This window comes from Spea bombifrons, chromosome 7 (assembly GCF_027358695.1).
Source record: "Spea bombifrons isolate aSpeBom1 chromosome 7, aSpeBom1.2.pri, whole genome shotgun sequence".
NCBI classification, from domain to species: Eukaryota; Metazoa; Chordata; class Amphibia; order Anura; family Pelobatidae; genus Spea; species Spea bombifrons.
This window is the reverse complement of record NC_071093.1, coordinates 17,981,693-18,008,576: the sequence shown is the minus strand read 5'-3', so window position 1 is coordinate 18,008,576 and position 26,884 is coordinate 17,981,693. Positions and strand designations below refer to the sequence as shown.

At 39.4% G+C, this 26,884-nt stretch overlaps 1 protein-coding gene across 2 annotated transcripts in view; it reads right to left on the bottom strand.

Moving 5' to 3' along the window:
* Positions 1-26,884, bottom strand: part of VPS8 (VPS8 subunit of CORVET complex) — a 76,385-nt gene that overhangs the window by 40,738 nt on the left and 8,763 nt on the right. For both annotated transcript variants that reach the window (XM_053470974.1, XM_053470975.1), the window contains exons 2-21: positions 25,845-26,014; positions 25,465-25,533; positions 24,134-24,261; positions 23,758-23,851; positions 22,438-22,470; positions 22,049-22,103; positions 19,947-20,071; positions 19,179-19,265; positions 14,813-14,880; positions 13,798-13,951; positions 12,916-12,975; positions 10,593-10,700; positions 8,734-8,814; positions 8,472-8,642; positions 6,342-6,416; positions 6,050-6,085; positions 4,796-4,886; positions 4,151-4,197; positions 2,972-3,061; positions 2,765-2,811 (exon numbers count right to left, since the gene is read on the bottom strand). In XM_053470974.1, the coding sequence (XP_053326949.1) occupies positions 2,765-2,811; positions 2,972-3,061; positions 4,151-4,197; positions 4,796-4,886; positions 6,050-6,085; positions 6,342-6,416; positions 8,472-8,642; positions 8,734-8,814; positions 10,593-10,700; positions 12,916-12,975; positions 13,798-13,951; positions 14,813-14,880; positions 19,179-19,265; positions 19,947-20,071; positions 22,049-22,103; positions 22,438-22,470; positions 23,758-23,851; positions 24,134-24,261; positions 25,465-25,533; positions 25,845-26,014 (1,789 nt within the window). The remainder of the gene's footprint in view (positions 1-2,764; positions 2,812-2,971; positions 3,062-4,150; positions 4,198-4,795; positions 4,887-6,049; positions 6,086-6,341; positions 6,417-8,471; positions 8,643-8,733; positions 8,815-10,592; positions 10,701-12,915; positions 12,976-13,797; positions 13,952-14,812; positions 14,881-19,178; positions 19,266-19,946; positions 20,072-22,048; positions 22,104-22,437; positions 22,471-23,757; positions 23,852-24,133; positions 24,262-25,464; positions 25,534-25,844; positions 26,015-26,884) is intronic.

Sequence of the window (26,884 nt, the reverse complement as noted above, 5' to 3'; positions counted from 1 at the left end):
ATTTGCTTTGATAGATTGTTTTAACTGTTTATGCCTGATAAGACATAAGTAAATGTTAAAACAAGACAAACAGCTGCAAGTGAGTGTCTTCCATGAACATCCAAAACTCAAAAGGCATCTGCTGTATGTTAGTATTCTAGAGCCATGGATACAGATCTGTCATTTTCAATTCACTGCTCCAACGACAGAATCTTCCGTTTTAATGACAAAACATTGTTACGACAGGGCAGACTGACAGCAGTGACATTACATTTGGTGCAATTACCGTATTTGCTCGATTATAAGACGACCCTGATTATAAGACGACCCCCCAAAATCTGAATATTAACTTAGGAAAAAAAGAAAAAGCCTGAATATAAGATCCTAAAGGAAAAAAGTTTAACCACTAAATGTTAATTCATGTAAACTATATTTTTTAATAAAAGCTATGATTGAGAAAAATATTTTTTTTGTTTTTATTTCCTTGTATTTTCCAACCTGTCCCCCAGTTACACACATCTGCCCCCAGGCTTGCCACACCAATATGGCACTGTGGCCCATGATATGCCTTTTAACCCTCTATATGCCACATGGTATGCCTTTTGACCCCCTATGTGCCACTCTGCCTCCAGAAATGCCTTATACCCCTATATCCCATTCTGGCATTTAGGGAGTTAAAATGCATATTATGGGGCAGAGTGGCATATAGGGAGGTATAAGGCATTCCAGGAGGCAGAGGGGCATTAAGGGAGTTAAAAGGCATTGTATAGAGCACTCTGGCTCCAGAAATGCCTTATACCCCTATATGCCACTCTGGCATTTAGGGGGATAAAGGCATATTATGGGGCAGAGTGGCATATAGGGAGGTATAAGGCATTTCAGGAGGCAGAGTGCTCTATTAAATGCCCCCTTAACGCCACTCTGCCTCCTGACATGCCTTATACCTCCCTATATGCCACTCTGACCCATAATATGCCTTTTAACCCCCTAAGTGCCAGAGTGGCATATAGGGGTATAAGGCATTCCAGAAATGCCCTATGCCCCCATTTAACACACACACACACACACACACTTACCGGTGCTTCCAATTTCCTGCTGTATTGCCGGGGCAGCGGGTTGACGTCTCCTTCCGCTGCAGCCGGAAGGAGGTGGAGTTGACAGCGGGGGTTTGTCTGTGTCCGTCGCGCATACCTTCCCTGGCTGTCAGAGATCAGAGTTCCTGCTGCCCCGGTAATACAGCAGGAAGCACCGGTAAGTGTGGGGGGGTGTTAAATGGGGGGGAGACAGGAGGATCCAGGTCCCCTGCAGCGGTGCGGGGGATCTGGATCTTAGTCTCATAATCAGACCTCTATTTGAGGTCTGATTAGAAGATGACCCCGATTAGAAGACGAGGGGTATTTTTCAGAGCATTTGCTCTGAAAAAAAACTTGTCTTATAATCGAGCAAATACGGTATTTCTGTCATGTCCCCGCATCTATTTGCGTTTAGAATGAAGCCTTCTACCCTCCTGGGGACAAAAGATTAGTGCTGTATCATTATTATTTCTGGGTGATTCCATCAGGGTGATCCTTTCCATGCCAGAGGGTTATATGGACGGAAGCATCTAGCATGAAAGGGCCAGATTGCAGTGGCACGGTGGACCAAAGTAAGAAAGTTTTTTTTTAGACAGAACCTGGTGTACTTGAAAAAATGAGAAATGTTAGTCTTACAGCATCTATTTCTCACGATATAGACAAGTAAGGGTCACAAAAAAACACAGCAGTGGATATCCCTGGAAAGGGGGAACGATATCTGCAGCCTGTACATTTGAAAAATGATGCATATAATATGACTGAGTAATCCATCAACTATATATTTTTTATTCTTTAGCTAGTCAGGCAGGATTGCCAACATCTTTGTCAATGTGTGACTGGGTAATAGGTGCATAAAAACATCACAAAACATTGTCAATAGCAGCTAGGATCAGGATGTCAACTAGCGGTGCATTGTTTGTTTGTTTCATCTACATGTAAGACTTCTAAACGGCAGTGTTTTACAAATACATTTTGCAGGTCACATGGATTCTAGAAGTTGCACTTCACACAAGACCAGTTTGCCTCATGGTTAATTAGAAAAAAGGTGTCTTGAGGCATATGATAGCACTATACAAATATATATGGAGACAATGTCAATAGTCTCGGATGGCCTGTTAAGTACAAGAGATCATCCATTCAGACTTTTCACTTAAAACAGTGAAGAGGGTTATATACGGTAAGAACAATAAAGGTGGTGATATCAAATTCAATAGATGCTTTTAATATATAAAATAAAAATATACAGGGATATAATTGGTCTGATTATAAGGGCATGCTTAGTTATAGCTTGCTAATCCAATGAGAAATCAGGTATTTTGGAATCAAGGATTGCTTCCCTCTTTTCGAAGCACAATTGGTAATCGCTTGAAGTTGAACGTGTGTTTTTTCATCCTAAATTACTATGTTACTATTGTAATTACTAGGACAATGGTCAGGGGGTGATAGATTAGAAGCTTCCAAAATATATTTAGGACTTAGAAAGTCAGGAGTGACCATCTTGCAGACGAAGCAATACTAGAATAAACAAATGCAATTTAAGAAAACGTTGGGGAGATAGACCGAGTAGCCTAAAGTTAAACACCTGATAAGGTAGCACGAGTTCTAGAACAGCTAAAATGGATTAAGTTTGGCCTTCATGATTACAGAAGACAGGGGCCCATAAACAGTTCAGGATATTATTCAAAATAAAGTAGTCGCTGTAATTCACTTACGTCCGCTGTAGCAAAAGGCAATAATCAACCATGACTGGCACAGTGTCCTGAAAAAATAAAAGATTGTATGGTCATGAACCCTGTCATGATGCAGCCTCCCTATTAAGTGCTAAGGAACCATGCAAAATTAAGATATTAACCTAATGTGCCATAATAATCATCCCATCGTTGCCTGTGCATCATATAGACCATAAATAGCTCCCTTACCTGAAAATGTTGCTCCATCACCTGAATTTTCCCTTGCTCGGGGCACTTTCTCAATGCTTTGTCTGTGTACTGGAGTAAGATTTCAACCATCTGCAAGTGCACATAAAATCAGTAAGCTTTAAACTTCCACACCAGAGTTTTCTTTTTAACCCCGTATCTGCAATACACTTAATTTCCCTCTGGCACAGAGACAATTATTTTAATCAAGTGAAATGCAAGATCTGTCGTTTAGAAAGGTATAAAAAATGTTGTTTACATAAAAGGTGTACATTAGTATATTCAACGATCTGTCACTCTAATTAGAAAAATTACCTGCAAGACATACTTGCACACATGCTACATTTCTACATGAATTATTCACTAAACCAGGAATTTGCAATTGTGTAACCTGCAGATAAATCAATAAAAATATACAAGATTCAGCTATGTATCATGCAAGGTCAACGCAGCCCTTCTTCTGAAATACATGTGCCAGCTTTAGTTCCATAAAAAGATAAATGTGTGAGGCTTAGCACTAGAATTCAAATCTTTCACATCATTTTCATTTGAGCTGGTGGTTTACTTAACAAACACTTGTTTTATTAAAGTCATTTTTTATAGCATTAAGACCTGCTCATTTCTTATAAAATTAACCAAGTAAAAGAACAGATTTATACATTATACGACTACTTGCTAGATTTTGAATATTTTTTTTAATTAATTTCAGTCTTGCCATTTGTTTGAAAACTAGGACCTTTTTAAAAAGTGAATGCCTAAAAGTTGTTTTATGGATGTATTATTATTGTATTAAAATGCTATTTTTTTCTTTGTATTACTCTAACACCTAAAGAAGGTAAGGTGCATAAAATGTACTAAGCACAAGAGACAGGTAATCTAAGTAGAAATATATGACTAGAAACGGAAAAAGTTTACAATGTTTTAGGACACCACAGAGTGTGGTAATGTGACTTTTTTTAAGTATGGTTTTTATAGCTAAATGAAATCTGAACAAAACCAATAAAAACGTTTTTTAATAACTTTTTGGGTGTATAAAAAAAATACGTTTTAGTATATTGTCCAGTTATGTATGACAGTATGACTCTGTAAAAAATAATTGACTGTCAACTTTGAAGCAACGATTGATGATCTGCTTCCTATATTCTACTCATTCTGTTTCACTATCAGAGCTCTTTATCGCACCTTATCAGCCACCACGCTCTTCCTTTTCTTTAAGTCCCCAGAAAGACCTAAAGACGAAAAAATAACAGAAACTCGGAATGACTTATTAAAATGCAGTGCTTGCCAGTCTACCAACAACTAAACATGTGGATCTGGATGTAAGTTACGCATTCATTTTCTGATACTATTATTACCAGTGAATTGGTTAGAAACTCCTTTAAAAGCCATCACAGCCTGGGTATGGTAATGTGTACAGCTGTTAGGAAACAGGCCTCTCGGCTAAAGCCTCCTCACACCCTGTGCATCACATGAATGCTGCAATATGGCAGCTTACTGGGGCCCGGCAGCAGGCCACAGACTGTAGAGGAGCAAGTGTTAGTGGAGGCGTCTGTGCTGGAGGTTGCACAGACCTCCACCTCATACTCAGGTATGATAAGGCTGGAGGTGGAAGCTTATCCTGGAATACATTAGTTATTAGGAGTACCTATTTGTGCTGTTAATAGTGTATCCACCTTAAAAATAATAGACTTTGGTTAGCTTATGGCTCCTCCAACAGATAATGTAGAACAAGAAAACAGATTTAACTATTTTTGAGTGCCGTTTTATGTGTGATATTTATCGTATTGAAGTAAACATGCCAAATCAGGTCTCTGACAACCCCCTCACCGACAACAGCTTTTGCTTTTCCTTCATGGAAAGACCATGCTAGAGCCAATGCTTCGGTATAACAGTCTTGCTTCAGTAAATGATCCACTCTCTGGAACAAAAGACAAGAGGTGCCATAATTAAACAAAAATATCTACATACTACATATCTACATACTGCTTGAGCGCTGTCTTCTTTTAGTTAATTCTCTGTCACCATAGGTTTTCCCTTACCAAGAGGAATTCCACACCTCTCCAGGACTAGCTGCTCTGTTTGCAAACATCGACATATTGAATATAAATTATTTCTTCATATTATCTCCACCAATAGCGATAAGATCGGTAAATATCATTGGATTTCACTAGATTTGTTTTTAATAATAGGGGGGGTCTTCCCTTTTTTTCCCACTCACTAGCACACTTACTTAATACACATTTTTCCACTTAATATATGTATATATATATACACATTTTTTTCTTTTCTTTTTATATATACAAGTAATAACAGTGCTGTATTTTCTTTTTTATAAACAAAAATATCTAATTGACCAATATGAATGCAGTTGTCAAATTGTGATGATTATTTGTTCTCTTTAGTAGCGCATTTCAGGCATAAATAAGAGTATTGAAAAGCTCTACTTTGTATTAAAATGGTGATGAATCCTTTTTTAATTGTTACCCCAACTCTCTTGAGATTTGCATAATTTTGTACGATTATGTGGCAAACTATGTTGTAATCCAGAAATACTTGTTACAATGATAAACATCATAACTGATTGATTATGTGGTAAAATAACCCTACCAATGATTGATGCAGTGTACGCTGAGAGATTATGAAGAACTGTAGGCGACAACACAGAATTTATTGCTGCGATCGATGTGTTAATAGACCATGTGGTACGGTAAGATATTCATCAGTTTTTGTGTGTTTTTGCTTTTAATAAGTCTGCCTGCACACAATGATTTTGATCTGCTATTATAACTAAAAGAATATTTCAGAAAAGCAATAATCATTTTTTGGAAAGTCAATTGTATTTCCATACGTAAGCATTTATTTCATCAAACATTCACAGCAACTTTGGGAATATAATAGTATATAGTACTAAGGGCATAAATATCCATATATATTTAAGAAAGATAAAATGACAGCAGAACTACTTTGTACACAGGTGCATAAATATGTGTGACATACAGAATACCTACTCTACCTCTGACACAGCATAAGATATCTCAATAACTATCCCCATTCTCAAATCACCTCTATTTTGCATCTTACCTCTCGCCAGTTCCTCAGCATCATGGCATGGACTGACTGTGGAAAGACAATAGAGACAGTGTGGGCATGAGATGGAAAACAAGATATAGAGTAAAAGTATAAGAGGGTAAGGAAGTTCTAAAAATACAAACCAGGTGTGCAAGGTAGCAAAGTTGATTAACCCCTTAAGCAACCAAGAAACATTTATTAATGTAAGAGCCTTCTACACATATACATGTTAATATAAGTTACTTTTTACAATTTTGCTATGGTACAACTTTTTTTTTGTGTTATTATAGTATAGGTTCCGTACCTTAGTTCCAAGGTAGAAGATTTGTCCACCATATATGCTGATTGACTGGTAACAAGCTTTCTCTCCTACTAGAGCCTGCAGGATGCAAACACACAGATGTCAGGGCTCGGCCCATATGCATCTGGTTCACCAACCTTAATGCGTTATTAAACCACAGAGATTTTTATCTTTCTCAAAGAGGGCTTTTTTTTTTTTTTTAAGGAAGTAGTCTTTAAAAAGAAACTGCCACCATTTTTATCACTAGTATTGGGTTTTTTATTGTGCTATACTGTGTTTGCATAATATAATGTAACAATAAACAAGTGTTTGCATAATATGTTTTCAGATGGCTGTATATTAGTCATTTGTATGAGTATTAGCTGTGTTGCCTTGACCTAAACTGCTACACAAACATTATTACTTGTTATCATACTGCCTTGTGGTAAACAACAGAATTTCAAAGAAATTCCATGTAGAAAACAATTTCATTGCATAAGCTGTACCGTATTTGCTCGATTATAAGACAACCCTGATTCAGGGACGTAGGAAGGGCTTTGCAGGACAATGATACACATGTAGCCAGACTCCACACAGTTCCATTCCACATTTCAGACCTTGTTTAGAATAAGTGTATTTGTGTGTTTGTAAGATAGTGTGTGTATGCATGTGCATGTGTATATGCGTGTTAATGGGCAGGTGTGTGTAAAGGCAGTGTTAATGGGCAGGTGTATGTAAAGGCAGCGTGTATGGGTAGGTGTGTGTAAAGGCAGTGTGTATTGTCAGGTGTGTGTGTGTGTGTAAGAGCAGTGTAGGTATATGTGTGTTTGTAAGCTGGTGTGTGTGTACTTGTATGTGCATATGTGTGTGTAAAGGTAGGGGTGTGTAAGGGCAGTGTATGTGTATATGTGTGTCTATGGGCAGGTGTGTGTAAGAGCAGTGTAGGTATATGTGTGTGTATCTGTATTTGCATCTGTGTGTGTAAAGGTAGCATTGTATGTGTATGTTTATGGGCAGGTGTTTATAAAGGCAGTGTGTAAGGGCAGTGTATGTGTATATGTCTGTACTAGTAAATATTAATTCACATGTAAACTATTTTTTCATATTTAATAAAAACTATGAATGAGAAAAATGAATTTGTTTTTGTTTTCTTTTATGTGCTAACCTGCCCTCCAGTTATGCACATCTGCCCACAGTTATGCACATCTGCCCCAGGCTTGCCACTCTGCCCCCAGATATGCCTTATACCCCTCTATATTCCACTCTGCCCCCAGATATGCCTTTACCCCCTTATATACCACTTTGCCTCCCTGATATGCCACCCTACCTCCTATATTAGCTTTATACTCCCTATAGCCACTCTGCCTCTCAGATTAGCCTTATACCCCCCTATATGCCACTCTGCCCCCCAGATATGCCACTCTGCCCCCCCAGACTAACCAATGCATTCCAAGACTTGTCCCCTGTGCTCCACACTCCCTGGTGTCTAGTGGGGGCAGCCGGTGGACATCTGCCGTCATAGAAGCCCCAGCGGAAGTCCTGGGCACAGTGCAGGTTGTCCACTGGCTGCCAGAGACGAGGAACCAGGTCCCCTGCAGCGCTGCAGGGAATCCCCTTTTCTGGCAGCTGGTGAACCTCCGCTTCTGCCCGGCACTTTCGTTGGAGCTTTTATGATGGAGCACCAGAAGGTCATGTTACGCCAGCACTCCGTCATAGACGCTCCAGAGGAAGTGCCGGCAGCAGGGGAGGTTCCAGGTGCCCAGCAGCTCTGCGGGGGATCTGGATCTTAGTCTATAGTCAGACCACTATTTAAGGTCCGATTATAAGATGACCTTGAATATAAGAGAAGGGGTATTTGCTTTGAAAAAAAAAAGTGTCTTATATTCGAGAAAATACGGTAATTCATTGGCATAAAGAATCGCCACAGTGTGGTATTTGAGCAGAGAATGTATCACATGACTGACAACAGTGGCAGTCTCCAAGGATGTTTTCTTGTGGATGCTAACCTATATTACTGCATACAGCACTGTATTTTCTGCTCAAGGGGAAAAACTTTTCCACAGTACAAATTAAAATCCAGTGTTTCAGTAACACATCTATGTGTTATGATTAGCTGTGCTCAATGAACAGACAATACACAAGAGGAGTTCTCACCAGGGCCTGGCTTACATTCCCCCCAGTGGCCAGTGACTTGAAGTGACTGCTGTTGTACACAAGTTGAACGTCAGATATCTCTATGGTCTCTAGTTCCTCCTGGGACAGACGGTCAATCACATGAAGCTTCTCAGCGCTGTCCAGCAGTACCACAGTGCGAGCATTAATCCACTGCCCCAAGGAAAACATAAGATGGAACCATGGTCTTATTTTTAAGGGACATCAGAGAACATCCATATAATACTGACAAATCACAACTCACCGTAAAGTTGATAAGGTCATAATGTAAGTGTAGCTGTCTCTGTTTACTGATATGAATTGCTCCAGATTCATCCCGTTTTACCTAGAAAATAAAGGATGCAGTTTACTGCAAAACAAAGTCTAGAACCATTACCAGATCATCATGTAACTACTGATGTTCCTATGAAATGCATTTGTGGTGGCACCAAAAGATCTTCACACATGTAGATGGCTGTTTATCTAATCATCCAAATACAACTGTATTGTAGTTCATCTGAGGTTGTATTTACCTAACTTTTAGACCTGCTAAGGATGATTGTTATCTCCTCATATGTAAAACCATATACGGTATCTCACAAAAGTGAAGAAAGGACACTCTGCTACAATGTAAAGTAGTGAGTGTACAGCCTGTATAACGGTGCAAATTTGCTGTCCCCACAAAATAACTCAACACGCAGCCTTTAATGTCTAAAGCCTTGGCAACAAAAGTGAGTACACCCTAAGTGGAAATGTCCAAATTGGGCCCAATTAGCCATTTTCCATCCCTGGTGTCATGTGACTCATTAGTGTTACAAGGCCTCAGGTGTGAATGGGGAGCAGGTGTGTTTGGTGTTATCGCTCTCACACTCTCTCATACTGGTCACTGGAAGTTCAACAAGGCGGCTCACGGCAAAGAACTCTCTGAGGATCTGAAAAATAAATCGTTGCTCTACATAAAGATGGCCTAAGCTATAAGAAGATTGCCAAGACCCTGAAACTGAGCTGCAGCACGGTGGGCAAGACCATACAGCGGTTCAGCGTCATATCCAGAGGTTGTCTTTGGGAAATAGACATATAAGTGCTGCCAGCATTGCTGCAGAGGTTGAATGGGTGGGGGTCAGCCTGTCAGTGCTCAGACCATACGCCGCACACTGCATCAAATTGGTCTGCATGGCTGTCGTCCCAGAAGGAAGCATCTTCTAAAGATGATGCACAAGAAAGCCCGCAAACAGTTTGCTGAAGACAAGCAGACTATGGACATGGATTACCGGAACCATGTCCTGTGGTCCGATGAGACCAAGATAAACTTATTTGGTTCAGATAGTGTCAAGCGTGTGTGGCGGCAACCAGGTGAGGAATACAAAGACAAGTGTGTCTTGCCTACAGTCAAGCATGGTGGTGGGAGTGTCATGGTCTTGGCCTGGATGATTGCTGCCAGCACTGGGGAGCTACAGTTCATTGAGGGAACCATGAATGCCAACATGTACTGTGACATACTGAAGCAGAGCATGATCCCCTCCCTTTGGAGACTTGGCTGCAGGGCAGTATTCCAACATGATAAAGACCCCAAACACACCTCCAAGATGACCACTGCCTTGCTAAAGAAGCTGAGAGTAAAAGTGATGGACTGGCTAAGCATGAATCCAGACCTAAACCCTATTGAGCATCTGTGGGGCATTCTCAAACGGAAGGTGGGGGAGCGCAAGGTCCACCAGCTCTGTGATGTCGTCATGGAGGAGTGGAAGAGGACTCCAGTGGCAACCTGTGAAGCTCTGGTAAACTCCATGCCCAAGAGGGTTAAAGCGGTGCTTAAAATAATGGTGGCCACACAAAATAATGACACCTTGGGCCCAATTTGGACATTTCCACTTAGGGGTATACATTAATGGCTGTGTGTTGAGTTACTTTGAGGGGGACAGCACATTTATATACAGGCTGTACACTCACTACTTTACGTTGTAGCAGAGTGTCATTTCTTCAGTGTTGTCACACAAAAAGATATAATAAAATATAATATTTACAAAAATGTGAGGAGTGTACTCACTTTTGTGAGATACTGTAATTCAAATACAACTGTATTGTATGTATATGTCAATTTGATATATTTTTTCCATGTCTTACCAGGAGAAAATGGACCATATCCCCTCTGCAAAAAGCCAGCATTGGGTTGAGTGCACCCTGCAGAGCCACAAAGTTCCAGGCCAAAAGAGGAACGCTGGATGGATCAGTCTGTATACACAAAATATAAGAATGGTCAATGGTAAATGAGGTTTATGGCTGTGATGTGGGACTAAACAATCTGAAGCCCCCAACAGGGGGAAATGGGCGTGAGTCTCTGTCATCTTTTAGTAGTGAATCAATAGTGGTTATATATAAAAAGTGGTCCTGGTGAGATCATGAAAAGTAGTCTTACTGTAGCAACCAATGCAGTCTCACTCCTGACCAGACCAATCCACTAGACTCTCCACAGAACCAGTTTTATAAACAACACCCGAAGGATTTTATTACCCAACGTTGTGCTTTTATCGGGTTAAAAAAATATTATGTTACAGTATGTTTGTACTTGCTCAAGAGTTTTGGTAGGTTCCTGTAAAACTTTGATTTCCAGTCAAAGAGAAATCTTAATTGAAAAGTAAGATATGATTAGCTTTATTACGGCTAGAAAAGAGTGGCCATGCATGATGATGGCGCACCACATCATCAGCACAGGTGGATATCATAGCAGGTCCATAGGGAATATATGTATAGCCACCTGGTTCTTCACATGCTGCAAGGCAGTGAACGCTACCTAGCTTGAGCTGCTGCAGTGTATCTGCCTGTGTACTGAGGTTAGTATAAATACTAAATATTAAATATTAAATATTAAAATATGGCAATTATGTTCAGTTTATTCTGGGGACATTATAATATGGGCATTTGTTCAGTACTACATGGTGTTAGAAGGCAGGGTGGTGTGATGGGTAGTATTTTCTATGTGAGCATGTCTTGGGAGTCCTGGGGGGTGTCTGGATGGGTTGTATATATATATATATATATATATAAATATATATATATATATATATATATATATATATATATATACATATACATATATACGGTATATATATATATATATATATACATATATATATATATATATATACATATATATATATATATATATACATATATATATATATATATATACATATATATATATATATATATATACATATATACACACACACACTGTATATTTTCTAATTAGGATTGGAGCAATGGTGGAGAGATGTTAGCTGGCTAGTTGACATTTGATAATACACTGATTTTCCAAAAGTATTCCTTTAATCATGCTGTCCATGCCACTATATAAATTGTCTGCAATATCATTTGGAAGTTTTAGTTCATTAAAAGTCTCAAATCATTGAGAACAGAGCTCCCTTCAAGTGCTTCACTCGTTTGCATATGTATGTTAAAACTGAGACAAGGTCACAGAGGTGAACTTGTTGATAATTGCTTAAAACGGAAGATATATTGAAGAGTTCAAGTCCAATTATTAAGTGTGTGGAAATTCATAATGCAGCAAATAGTCTTTTCACTGCTGGACTGCTACATAATGCTAAGCTAGATAATGAAGCATGACAGATAGGATGGCAATGCTGCAGTTATAATCAACATTCACAGGCTAATAATATTCATGCAGGAAATATGGAAGCTTCATGAAACAAAACATACCAGCCACCTGTCCATATTTTTTAGGCAATTTTGCTCCTTGTAATATTAACATATCATCAATTGTTCATATATTGTTCCCGGCTAAAAATGAATATAAAATTTCCTCTAATTTTTTATTGAGCTGCATGTGAGAGCTGCCATCCTGCTGCCGCATCACATGTTTAAATTGATGCCTACCTCTGAGCTTTACAGAGCATTTTTGGCCAGCAATTGGTATTTGTAAAGACTCACATGCAGTTCACTGAAAAAGCGAAGCTCATTATTATTAAGAATTTTGAAATTCATTAAAAATATACAAACGCAGCTGTGTCTTGGTGTGGGTAGTAAATATTAATTTTGTTCTTTCTTCCATAGACAAAATAGGTTATAATCACTGGCGTAACTACAGGGGATGCAGCAACGACTGGGTGCCAGTGCCTCTAGGGGGCCCGGTGCGACCCTGTAACTTCTTGTTCCTGTCTTTTCATACTATTACAAAATAGTTTAGAAAGGGCGCTTCCGACCAGGACCATACTACTCCAGATCAGAAGGGCCCTTCCTAAACTATTTTGAACCGGCACAGGGAGACAGGAATGTATCGGGGTCATGTGATGTGACCCCGCAGTGAAACAGAGGCTTTCCGCACAGTGTGCGCAAACAGCCAGAGAGGAAGCTGCAGGAGCGGTGAAAGGTAAGGGGGGCAGCAGGATGTATGTATATGTGTAACTGTGCATGTGTAAAACGAACTTACACGTCCATAGGGAAAGGTCATCAAAACCTTTAGGGATGGCTTCAAACCAATCACCAGAATCTGTGGGATAACAGGCTCAATGTTTATTAGATATCCTAACTTGCAGTGCAATTTGCAACCTCGGCTAGCAATACACAGAGCTTAACATGCAAACATAGACTTTAATGACAATTAGAAAATAACTCACTCTGAAGCCAGCTTTATGGATACATTATTAGTATGACAAGTTAGCTATTATGTCCTATTTTATTTAATTAATACTTCTGCGAGAAATAAAACAGAGATCCAGCCTCATTGGTACAGCACATGAAAACATTACCAACAGTGAGATGAGAGCAGCCAGAAAAAAATCACTAACCAATGATGCTGTGGTCACTCTGACTATATAAAATTCTGAAAAGATTCCTTAAAGTATAAAATATGGTGCTTTATTCCAAAAGCGGGTTTTGTCTGTTATTATTCCAATAAACGCTCTTCATCTGCAGACCTGGAGGCTGCCATTGTTCTCAGTCACGTAGTATTTTGGATAACATTGCTTGATCAAACACCACACTGAGTAGATTCTTTGTGGCATAGACTTTCAGATGGCACCCTTGGCCGGGTGAAAAAGACTGAGCCATTCTATTATTTACCAGTATGATTAGGAGTCATGGGTTCTGTTCTGACTAATAAGATTTCTAAAAACAATATGGAAAAAAACGAAAACTGCTTCAAAAACAAAAGTGCACGCAATTTTTGAAAACTTATACTGTTATACTAGTAAATAAGTAAATGTAAGAACTCTTTAAATATTCTCTCGTTAATGCACATTTAATACATCAGAATACTTGCACATAAGTACAGTGTTCATACTGATAATGCAACATGATGGTTTTACTTTACCTTAGTTAAAGACGCCATAGCAAGCAGTGAATACTGGTTAATGGGGTGATCTCGTATCTCAGCCTTTGTGTGCAAGGGTTCAATACAACATACTTCTCCTTTAGATCCACTGAAAAGGCATCTGGATTCACAGGTCCTTACTCCCATAACTCGTCTGCAATGGTAATACAGGTAGAATATCCAAACTTGTCATTTTGTACTATCATGATCAGACTTTCAGACAAGGGCAGATGGAGCGGTCACAGCGCGTCCTGGGGTGGGTGTCGCTATCGAGGCATTTTAGCGACACCATTGAAGTTTAAAACTCTTTTAAAACAGAGTTTCTAAGCTTGTTTATTGCAAAGGACATGCCAGGCACGTCATAGGTCGTCACCTGACTGTTTTTGCGTGAGGTGCCTGACCCATCAATGGACGTTAAGGGGTTAAAGTGGTTGCAAAGTACTTTAATGTGCATTTTTGGTACTGGGAAGGCATGGGGATATTCAGTAAATCAGTGAAGTGACGTAGTACACAATAGATAAAATAAGTACATTTACAAATGAAGGCATAAATAGACTTACTCAAAATAACAGGTTTATAAAACAGCGGGTTATTCACTGCTCTAAACAATATAAAACATATACAGGTCATAAAGAACCATCTAGTGGCCAAATGCAGTCAAGTACATCCAGAAAATAAATGGGGGGGAGGGGGATTGAATGTTACTAAATGTTAAGTTACTGTTAAAATAAAATAAGACAGATGTTAAGGTATGCTACTGTAATCTATACACTAATTATGGGTTCTTAAAGCAAACCCAATATAAAAGAGAAACTAGAAATTAGAACCTAATAATAGGAATATTATATTTGTTGGTCATAGCGATTTCTCCAAATTCAGTACTTTGACAAGAATTTTGGGCTTAAAGGGCCTTCTGGGGCTACAGATGGAGAAAATCCTATAAAACAGCTGAACGTTTATTAAGAGTTGTGCACATGATTTAATACAGCTCACTGGAAAAGATAAAAGGACCTACTTGAAAGTTAATTCGAACACAGAGCCTCCGCTGTCATTGCAGATAGCAAGAGTAGGATCATCTGTGAACTGCAAACATAATGCACATGAAATAACACATTTTAGGGGACCAAAACGAGTCAATCCAAGGACGTTTAGCACGCTTTCATTTAAAACCAAACTTATAAAAAGGCATGCAATTTTTTTTAAATTCGTTTGTTTCCTTTCTATTTTTCTTTTTTCACTTTTCCATATAGTTTTTTTCTTTTTTTCTCAATTTGCATTGCCTTCATCAGAGAGCAGTGTATTACGACTAGTCTTTTGGTCTTTGAAAAAGAATCTGTAGTTGGATCAAAACATTGCCACGGAGTGGATAAAAATGTCAATTCACTGCTGAGTTGTATTGTTTTATTTTAATTTTGCTGTGTACGGGTAACAAAGTGATTACGAAGCAGGGCTCTTTCTGCCCTGATTTACCGATCACACATTGTAGGATCAGCAGCACTGGAGGTCATCAGAAACCCCAGCAAGGTCTAAATATATCTTGCAGGGATATTTTTACACTGTCAGAGATTTCCTATGGTAACACTGCAGAAAATGAATGCTTGAACATAAATACAGATATTTAAATGGTGTCAAGTATAATGGTGCAAGCAACAAGTATTGCCACAGTGTGCCCAGATAGCTATAGGTATGCAGTGTAATCCCACAACCAATCAAAAAAAAAGTATGGTAACAATAAGAGACTGAGCCATGAAACCCCTCTGTCTTTGCTGCTCCTACACAGAACAGGTCCGAGTTTTGGGGCTCTTGTGGCCCACTTCTTATGTTTCCTCTACTGTTATTACCCAGTTCATCATTTTTTAGATTCTGTTTTGTTCTATATCGACTTTGTCTTTTACGGTTTCCGTAACTTTCATGTATTTGCGTCATCTATTCTGTATCTTCATTGATCTTCATTCTTCTGTGTTTGTTGGCCTGTAGGTAGCAGGTGCATCTACTAATGCGCAGATCGCGGCAGGACCTCTCCCTTGGATCCTTTTTTTGGGGTGTGCAGGGCGCTCATCTTGGATCTCCCATGTGTGTGAGTGGGGGATTTACGGCGGCCATCTTAGTGGAGTCTGTTACATACGGGACATTTTTCTCATACGGCAGCCATTTTGTCAAGTCAGTTTTTCTGCTTTTTCACTCATTTCTCAAGTTTGAGCTATATTTTTTCGATTCGGACACCTCCTATAACTATTTCTAAATGTACTAATAGCTTTATGTTCCAACCCTGCCTGTCTTCAGCCCTGGGTTTCGGGGATGAGCCTCGTGTTATCTTTTCTACCCAATTCAGTACAAAGACATATCATTCTGACAATCTGATTTATCGCAAGGGATAAATCTTGATGTCAGAGGGTTGAATACCATATAGTATCAGATTTGGGTCGCATATTGGGGTGAGCCAACTAATTGTATCGCCCCGCGGCAATGGTTGGGCATATGAGTAATATCTGCCTATCTAGACAGTATAATTTGGGGTTTTCACAGATACGGTCTGCGTACACACTGTCCCCCTTCACTTATGAGGTGCAACCCGTTTACAAAGGGACCTCACCTTAATACATTATATATCTATATTACTTATATAATATCCCTAACTATACTTATCTCTTGTTCCTTTTAGATGAAATGCGACAAGCGTGGTATCCAGATTTTCTGGATATATCGTACAGACATCCATTACAAACCTTTTCTCCCTCACAAACCTCTGCACCTGATAATAGAAGTACATATCCAATTAGTGGCTTGGACGCTCTCCGGGGCAGCTGGGATGTCCACGGACTATCTCAAGCACCTAAAGAGTTACTTTGGGACTCATGGGCACCAGGCACTCGCAGATGTTACTTATCCGCATGGAAACAATGGCATAGCTATTGTATGGAAATGGATTCTGATCCCTTTACTGCCCCTATACAGACGATTCTACATTTTTATCCCACCTTTAGAATGATTAACGTGATGAGATTGGCCATATCAGCCGCTCATGTGCAAATCCCAGGAGTTCCGGCAGGTCAGGACCCATTAGTCTGTAGAGTGTTTAGGGTTATTAATCTGGCCCGACCTCCAGCTCTCAAATAGTCACACCTATGGGACATGAATGTGGTTCTTAGGTTTATTCAAGCACGGCCTGATGACTACATCTCAGAGCCGGCCTTAGGCGTTGTGGCGCCCTGTGCGGACTACTCCTCTGGCGCCCCCCCTCACTACCCCCCTCTCTGCCCCTTCAAACTACCCGCCCTCTCTGCCCCTTTAAACTACCCCCCCCCAAACTACCCCTCCCCTCTGCCCCTTCAAACAACCCCTCCCCTCTGCCCCTTCAAACTACCCCCCCCTCTGCCCCTTCAAACTACCCCCCCCTCTGCCCCTTCAAACTACCCCCCCCCTCTGCCCCTTCAAACTACCCCCCCCCTCTGCCCCTTCAAACTACCCCCCCCTCTGCCCCTTCAAACTACCCCCCCTCTGCCCCTTCAAACTACCCCCCCCTCTGCCCCTTCAAACTACCCCCCCCTCTGCCCCTTCAAACTACCCCCCCCTCTGCCCCTTCAAACTACCCCCCCTCTGCCCCTTCAAACTACCCCCCCTCTGCCCCTTCAAACTACCCCCCCTCTGCCCCTTCAAACTACCCCCCCCTTACCTTGTTGCCGGAGTCCTGCGGTAAGAGCGGGAGGCATCCGTCTTCTCGCTCTGCCGGCATTTCATGTTGAGCGCCGGTATAGTCCGGCGCTCAACATGAGATGCTGGCACCGCGACGGAGTCACGGAGAGTAAGGGGCGCCGAGCGGTTGCCGAGAACTTCACGAGCAACCGCTCGGCGCCCCTAACCGGGACTTAGATTAAAGCATCGTTTTTTTTTTTTTAAACTTTATTTAACATCAATGATGTTAAACAAAGTTTAAAAAAAAAACAAACAAAAAAAAACGATGCTTTAATCTAAGTCCCGGTCAGGCGCCCCTGCAACCATGGCGCCCTGTGCGGTCGCACAGGTCGCACACCCCTAAGGCCGGCCCTGCTACTTCTGTTTACATCAATTATCTGAAAAACTTGTATTTTTTTAGTTTCATTTCATAGGGTAACTGAACTCAAAGCCTTCTCTCTTTTCCCAGGAAGGGGTTTCTGGACGGACGAAATCTGATTTGTCATTGATTTTTTTTACCCCTTTTTAAACTCTCAACTTCAGATTTGTGTCGTATCTATGTTAAGTGTTTATGTTTCACGCACTGCTAACTTGCATCATTCCTCAGCATGCCAACTGTTTATCTCCTACGTCGTTCCACACAAATCGATGTCGACCGCCACTTTAGCTCATTGGATTTGCTGGATTTTATCTTTGGTGGGTATTGATAGCTCTTTTGGAGCACACTCACAGGTGCAGCAGCTTCAGGGGGGTTCGATGCTGGTGTTTCATTGACGGATATCCTTTGTGCAGTCTACCTTTCGGACGTTTTATTTCAGGAAAGTGCTGCGCACTTCTTCTTCATTGGTAGAGGAGGAAAAATATGAAGCCTCCTGTCATGTATTAAAATTTTAGATTATGCTAGCTTTAGTGTACCTATAATCATGATTTTAATAATGACATGAGGCAAGAATTTCCCCGCCCTTCCTGTAAGGGGACACTTATAGTTTTTCTCTTTGTGTTTATTCAAAGTTGGGCAAGTGTATTTGTATCGTTTTTATATGTTTTCATCTCTAGTTGTACTGTATCATTTATGAGATGATGGTAATCTTTATAATGTATTGGCCGGAGATACATTTAACTTTATCATCATAAGATACTTTTCGCATTTTCTTTGTTTTTTTTCAGTTTAATCAGGATCGAAATGACTTTCAGGACGAGGAAGAGTGTGGATTCGAGAAGAAGGTTCAGTTTTGGATTTTGAAAGAGTGGCTACGTTTTGTTTTATAGTTTATTGTATCTAGTGTGTTTTCACTGTTCTGTTTTCCCCATCAAAGAAAGAGGACAAGTTTCATGTCTCTTTTATTGTTACGATACTTTTTTTGTTATTGGTTGTGGGCGTAAAAGACATAAAAGCAAAATACTCACCTCCTGTAGATTGTCATCTACAATTATATACCACAGAACACAGAAACAGTTGCATAAAGGAGACACTCAGCTATAGTTAATTTGATGGCTGGACTGTACCTTTAATGCCAATTTCACCCAGCCATTATGAGAGAATCAAATTTAAAGGATGTTGAGGTTTTGCTGCAGGATTTTTAAAAAACCACAGAGAGGTAAATCCTTTTTTTTTTATCAGCTTTTCTTTAAACTTGTGTGTGAATCTTTAAAATCAGTTCCATTAAAGTTACCCAAAGCTATTCACCTTCCTTTAAATGGGCACTTACCTTGATGTGCAAAATGGCAGTTCCAGGAGGATGAGCATCTGTTATGGATCGTAAGAGCTTCCCCCCAGCAAGGTCCCACATTGTAATCTAACAGAAAGAAAGAAATTGCAATGAGTCAATGATTAAAAATAGATATGGTGAAAAGTCTGGAAAGTGATCTAATCAATCCAACTAAACGTTTCCTTTGGTTGCAATGGCGATAAGGCCATTTTGAAATTCTGCTCAAAAATTATTTCTCTTTTATACATAAACTCTAGACTATGATAGTCTATGATTAAGTCCTTTTCGGATAAAATGCATGAAACATTCTAATTTTTCTTGTGAATCAATAAAGTTCAATAATTTTGTATGGGCACATATGCTTGGCGATTTCTGTTCCTGACATCCACCCTATATCTGCTAATTTATTTTATGCATCAAGCGGGTAAGAAGTCCCTACTGTTGGTTGTCTACTAAAATATCAATTTACATCAAGAGTAATGTAATGAAATGTAATGAAGCTAAGCAGCGTGAGTGTTAAAGTGATATAGGATCTAGGGGGAGATCATAAGGGGCAGAAAGCTGAAATAGAACAATTTTGAAATATCATGACAAGAAGGAATCTGAAAATTGCCGTTGTTCATTTTATGTCAAAAACATAAGCATCCATGTCTGTATTTGTGTCGCTTCATCAAACTATACAGAGTATACATAGAAAGGCAGGAAGTATAAATTAACCAACAGTTACAGTAATTATTGAGGATGGAAAATAGTTCTTGGCATAAATACCTGTCCTTTTGCAAAGCCACAGAGCAATCTGGAGCAATCATTGTTAATGCTCAGGGCAGACACAGCCCCATATTGTGCACCCAATGCGGTACTGCCCAGGCAAAGTCTCAGTGCTTGGTTGGTATCTGTAAAAACAACACAAGTATCAGTTCCAGGACAGCGAAGAGTCAACTGTACTACGTAAAATATACAGGATGATGCAAAGTGAATGCACTATAAATGACAACATAACACTAACAAGGCTTGAAGTTTTTCATGTAGGAATCAAATAAGAATGGGGGATAGGGTAAGGGTAGGGGGATCCACCTATAATTCTCCTACTTTAATTTTCACCCTCTGACAACTAGACCTACAGAGACCATCTTCAACATCTTATTTTAATATATGTGGGGAACTGATTAGTTTCATCTCCTCATACCCCCCTGAGGCAAAGCTTTGACACTGGCTATGCCCCAACTACACATGGAGCAGTACCTGATGTACATTCATATTAGTTCTTTTACACATTTCACCCGATCTTGTTGTGTCAAATAGGGATGACGTGGACTATAATAAATCAGCCTAACATTCACCTGTCACTTTCAACTGTATTCACACAAGTAAGGAAATATTAAAACACAATACATTAATAGACAATCAATGTTTAAACAATACCGCATGCAAGAGCAGACCAGTATTTCCTAAACATTCAGTTTTTGGTCTGCAGGGATTGTTGCGATTGTACCTCAAATATTTGGGGTATAAATACATTTCAAAAATGTATTGTTCCTTTTTTATATACACAATTTGGATACCTTATTTACCTACAAGCATTTTTATACAATATTTCCAAAGGGCTCTTTATATTTAAAAAGGTCTAGCCTTCTAGACATAATTAACAATGCAAATGTTAATTATATCTAATTTTATCCATCAGTTTATGAATGGGTAGCAGCAACAGATACTGCATAGTTAATAAAAGAGGCATGCAATCTGGCTAAAAAGGTTACAAAAATATAAAGGTTATATAGCCCTGGTCACCTAAGAAAAAGAGGCAGCCCTAGAAATAATTTCTAGATAACCTGAAATCCTTAACTCTATTGCACCCAGAAGATATTAAACAACTCTGAATCAATGGACTCCATTTTGTTGGTAAGACAAATTATTTTGGGCCACCATGGAACAAACATGAATATATTTAACAATGCAAGCATGATATTGTAATTAGGTTATGTTAGTCTCACTCCGCATTGTAGTTGGACCAGAGACTCATTAGCATTATGTCATTCGTGACCATTAATATTTTGGGAGGCCGTTTCTTGGTATGACAGAATGTGACTCAACATTCATTCCTACTGCACACAAAAGAAGCCTCCCACAATGCTTTGCATGCACAGTGTAGATCTTCATACCTTTGCCTGGGTATTTCCAGCAGAAAAAGAGGCAGAAAAAGTGACAAACCATTAGTGCCAAAGAGGTACAATGGCATTTTTTCTGTCTGCCAAATATAACTCATTGCGGGAGCAAGGCACTGCATGCATACATGCTAAAACATTGTACAAGCCTTCCTGATTCTATTGGTTATGCCTGGTAATGGGAACCATCCATTTTTTGACATCATAAGCGTGCTTTTAGTATGGCAATCTCAAACGCATCGGCTTAACACACAATGGGATCTCTTCACTAAATTGAGAGTTGGTAGCAGATTTTTTTCCAGCTGATTGAACCCATTACACATGGCCAACCCAAATGAACTTCTATTGCAAGAAAACACTGGCATTAGTGAGTAAAATCGAATGTATTGAAAGACCTGCTAGCCCTATAATATAATTATTAAAAGGGCAATATCGTGCATGCATTATCTGGCCTGAGTATAATAGTTTAGCCTAGTTGTGCTCCTTCTCTCATAAAGTACTGGTTTCCTGTCTGCCACGTGACTGGTGAGCTGCAGTGGAAACAAGTCATACCCCAGACTAATTTTTTGAAGCTATGATAACAGGAGGGAATATAAACTAAAATATAGTTTCTTAGGAAACGAACATGCAGTGCTACATTATACTTATTGGTAATGTGTGTATACATAAATAAGACTACACAAAAGAATGATGTCCAGAGATACTTACCAAATATCAATGCCAGGCCGTGAGAAGTGCCTACGGCAATCAGATTTGACACAGTCTAAGAAGGAGCACAAAAAGCACAGTTGTATGCAGAAAAGAGACAAACATAATTAAAACATTGTATGAGAACCACTTTTGCTACATAACTCACCATTATAAGTGTTACTGTAGTTTCATTTTTAAAGTTGTTGTTGCCATGAGTTTTGCTTTAGTCAGAATTGTGTATGTGTGTTAATGTGTGCTGGTCTGCAAGAGACTTGATTTTATTTTAGTGTATAGCTAAAATAGATTCTGCACAAAAATGTATTGTAGTGCGTATACTGTATTCATGTAGGCATCTACTAAAGGCAACAGAGTTCTTGTGTATATATATATATAAGAACGATACTCACTATTGCTGTAGGCAACCCTGCATCAACCTTATCCTGTAGAGACGAAAACAGAGAAGAAGGCAAATTAGTAACTCTGCTTATCTTTATTTGGGTAAAATAGTTTAATGAACAGTAGTGTTCATTAAAGTGTTCACGTGAATGCACATCACATGACTCTGCTCCGTTCCTTCTTCTCCTGGGGGCGTGGCAAGAGAAGTTGTTCGAGAGGAAGCAGCAGGGCCCCTGCAGTAGTCTGCGAGTGAGAGATCTGCAGTTCAGGTAAGGAGTTGGGGGAGGGAGTATGTGCGATTAAGGGAATGAATGAGTATCTGTAAATGAATGAGCATATGAGTGTGTGGGAGGGTGGCATGGCATAGGGAGCCTGTAATCACACTCCTATCATGCCCAGGTTCTAGCATGTGCTAGATTGCTGTTAGACATCATATATATGTTATATAGTAATATTGTTACTGCATTTTTTGTCCCATTTTGGTGTGTGTTTTTTTTTTTTTGTTTTTTTTTTAATGAGTGTGGGGGGGGTCATTTTCAGTTTCGGCCCAGAATTTTCATTTCGGTGCATCACTATATACACATGCATATATACCTGTGTGTGTAATCTCATGCGCTTCCAGAAATTAAATGTGGTCACCCTTGTGTGTGTATGGACAGTGTATGTGTATGGGCAGTGTATGTGTATGGGCAGTGTGTGTGTGTGTGTGTGTGTGTGTGTGTGTGTGTGTGTAAAGGCAGAGGAGTGTGAGGGCCGTGTATGTGTATACATGTGTGTATGGACAGGCTTGTGTAAGGGCAGTGTATGTGCATACGTGTGTTTATGGGCACGTGTGTGTGTAAAGGCAGTGTAGGTATTTGTATGTTTGTAAGCTGGTGTGTGTGTAAAGGCAGGGTTCTGTAAGGGCAGTGTATGTGTATATGCATGTTAATAGGCAGGTGTGTGTAAAGGCAGTGTGTAAGGGCAGTCGAGTATAAGGGCAGTGTATGTGTGTGTTTATGGGTAGATGTGTGTAAGGGTAGTGTATGTGTATATGGGTGTTTAAGGGCAGTCGTGTGTAAATAAAATAACCTCTGTTAAAAAAAAATAGCTGGGGGCACAATTTTCCATTCTTGCCTCGAGCGCAAAAGGAGCTAGCTACGGCTCTGTTTACAAGTTTAAGCGTTTAGAAGCTATTTTTATATATACATTACAATTCATTTTGTGATCTACTAATGTTTAGACACATTATTGAAGAGGGCATTTTCTTAAATTTACCAGGCTTTACCATTTCCATCAAAATATTTCAAATTTCCATATTGCAGAACTTCCCAAAAGGCAGGTAAACTTACAGCAGCAGAAACAATCTGGGCAGAGACTCCTTTTAGCAATGTGTGATGCATCACAGATCCATGGCGAGAAAAAGCATCTGCAAGCTTCTTTTTCCTGCAAAACCATAGACACAGCTGTTAAACATGGGTCTGCATAACAGAGAGATAAACAAAGTCACAGAAAAGACAGTAATCTGTAATAAACATCTGATGTAGCCTCTCTCTTAATATCACCCATGACTCCCTAATTTATTCCTATTAAACTAAACTATATCAACACGTGACAATGGCAAGTACCCCATTTTTCCAAGGGGAGAGTGGATATGTGCATTAAAGCTAAAACTTTATCCACCATTAGTGACGTGCTCCAGCCCAACCAAGACATTGAAATGCTTACCTCTTGAGAGCCCTATCACCACTGTCCGAACTGGCCAGTGACGAGGTATCACAGGAGAGTGTGTCAATGGTTTCCACGTTTAGAAGAACAGGGTCTTCTGGTATGAAAGGCTCATCTTCATCATCAGTCTAGGAGGATAGAGGCAAATTATGGATGAGGAAGAAGTCTACACAATTAAGGAATTAATTCTACAAGAGGTTTTTACATTCAGCAGTTTCTAATGTTGTATTTAAACATGGAACCAGAATCAGATTGCAGATAAAAAAACATTCTGTACCACCTAGTCTGTTGTTTTTTTTTCCAGCTTTAACCCCTTAAGGACACAGGTTTTTCGCATCAGTTTACAACTGATGACACAAGAGGTTCCTACATTTTTGCTATGGTGTTGTTCAACTGTAATTTCCCTCTCATTTAGTGTGTCCACACATTTTTCTACTAATTACAGGTGAACTGCATATTTCTGTTTCCTAACTAGATGTTTTGAAATGTTATATTAATTTAAAATGCTTTGTGCGTAGCCTTTATAGCAGCCAGACTTCAAAACCGCACAACAAAGCATATATTTTTAGGTTTCTTACTAGGGGCATTTTGACACTTAATGCAGCCATTTTTCTGCCAATCTCTGCCAAACCTTGTAATTTACAGACTCTTTGACTGTAATTAATAAATTTTTCCACTTCCTATGAGTAAGTACACCAAAAAAACTTATTTGCCAACCAATACTGTTTTGTATTAACACTAGGTGCTTTGTGTGCTTATTATAGTTTTCGTCAGCCTCTCTCCAACTCACGATGGAGACGGCAGAGAACATACACAAAAGGAAACATTTCTTAACATTGCTTTTGTCCATTGAAGGTTTGCATCCATGTAATTGTGTTTTTTTTTAAACGAATCCCATGCACAGAAGGATCTCAGATGAGTTGAAGCTGGTCTTCCCAGCTTCCAGACAGCCAGCATCAGCCCTCCTGTGAGATTTAACTGCAGAAAGTACTATTACTCCCTGTATTCTGAAAGCTGGGAATGTAATAGTATGTCCTGCGTCATGGAGGGGTTTAAGATCCTTACATTACATGTAAATCTCTCACTCTCTAATTTTGGTTACAAAAGTGTTAAACTCAGCACAGTCTGCGGAACAACACCTTTAGGCTATAAAGAATTAACCATGGCATCTGGGCTTAATTAACAGGGAAGCGACATTAAATCGGATCAGTTATATCCAGCTTCTACTGCCAACTGTACTAATACCTGGGCAATTTATTACACATGACTAAGATTTATATAGTACATAAGCACCTTATAATGAGTACATACCTGCTTGCAGGCTCACTTACCTCGTTTAGGATGCTTTCCAGCGTTGGTGGTGTGTCTACCTGAGGGATGTCAAATTCTTTGTCATCAATCTGAAAGGTGACAATATTATCATGGTGAGAGAAAAAATATGCTGGTTCCTTTTTGTTTTGTTGTTATAACAGAATTGTTGCACTTTGTGCATTTCTTAATAAATTACACGGCAGTAAAAGAATAATAAAAGAATAATAAAATAAATAAAAATAATTGTTTTTTGTTGTTTTTTTCTATATACATCACAATCAAACGGCATCAGAGTGTCAGACATAATCTTTGCTCCTTTAAAATAATAAGAAACATAGAATTTGGCAGCAGAGAAGAACCATTTGGTAAATCCAGCCTGCCTTTTTAAATTAATTCTTACCAGCTCCTGCTTTGTATCCAACTCCTTATCCTCATCCAGAAAACTTAAACGAGTTTGAGATCTATTGAGGTCATCCTCCAGACTGCCAAGTAAACCACTCGGTGGGCTAGCGAGTCTCCCTGGCTCCCAGCCTTTGGCACCAAGATCATCATTCCCGGACTCTGACTCCACTGAAAAATAAAGAGTTCCTTGCTTTTATTGTATCACAATTTGATATTTTCCAGGCTACACTTCTAAACAAGATTCTATTGGTTGTTTTATCTTAGCAAGCAAAGTGTACTTCAGCCTGCACACGGTTTACCTTCATACTACCGTATATTGCCTACCTAGTTCATCATTATTTGTCACTACTTAAGTGGCAATTTACTAACAGAATAATCTCAGGGCCACCACAACCAAGGCTGCAAGCCAGGGTTTTCCTTTTAACCTTTTTATTAGTTATGAAGCATGGATGGTTTGATCTTGCTGATATCATACATGCTTAAATTTTGGTCAGTGCCTCTATAAGCCAAAAAAAATCAGCCCTGGTTTATTCAAGCAATTGTCATAGACATTTAATATTACGGTTCCTGGTTTCCAGTTGCATTTCAGCTGGTACCATTTGTCCCAATAGTGAATTCTCTCTCTATACTAGACTTGACAATCTAGCTAAAAGTGTATTTTCTCGAACGCAACACTGTGAATCAATGGGGGGGTTGGTTTTTTCACATCATTTGTTTGATCCAGCTAAATTCTGATGAAAAAAATGTTGCAGTTGACTGCAATCTCCAAGGACAAACTTGACATTACAAACTTGGAAAAGAGTCATGAAAATGTTGCTTACGTCAGGCCTACTTTAATTTTAGGACAGATAAAGTTTTTTATTTTTATTTATACATTCAAGGGCAACCAACACTATATTTAACTATTTCACACACCCCTATCTCATAACAGGTCATCTTCTAATGTTATCAAATGCTTAGACAAGTGTGAAGGGAGGGTCAATGATTAATGAACTTTTTTTTTTTTTTAAAAGGGGGGCAGAAGCTTAATATGCATTT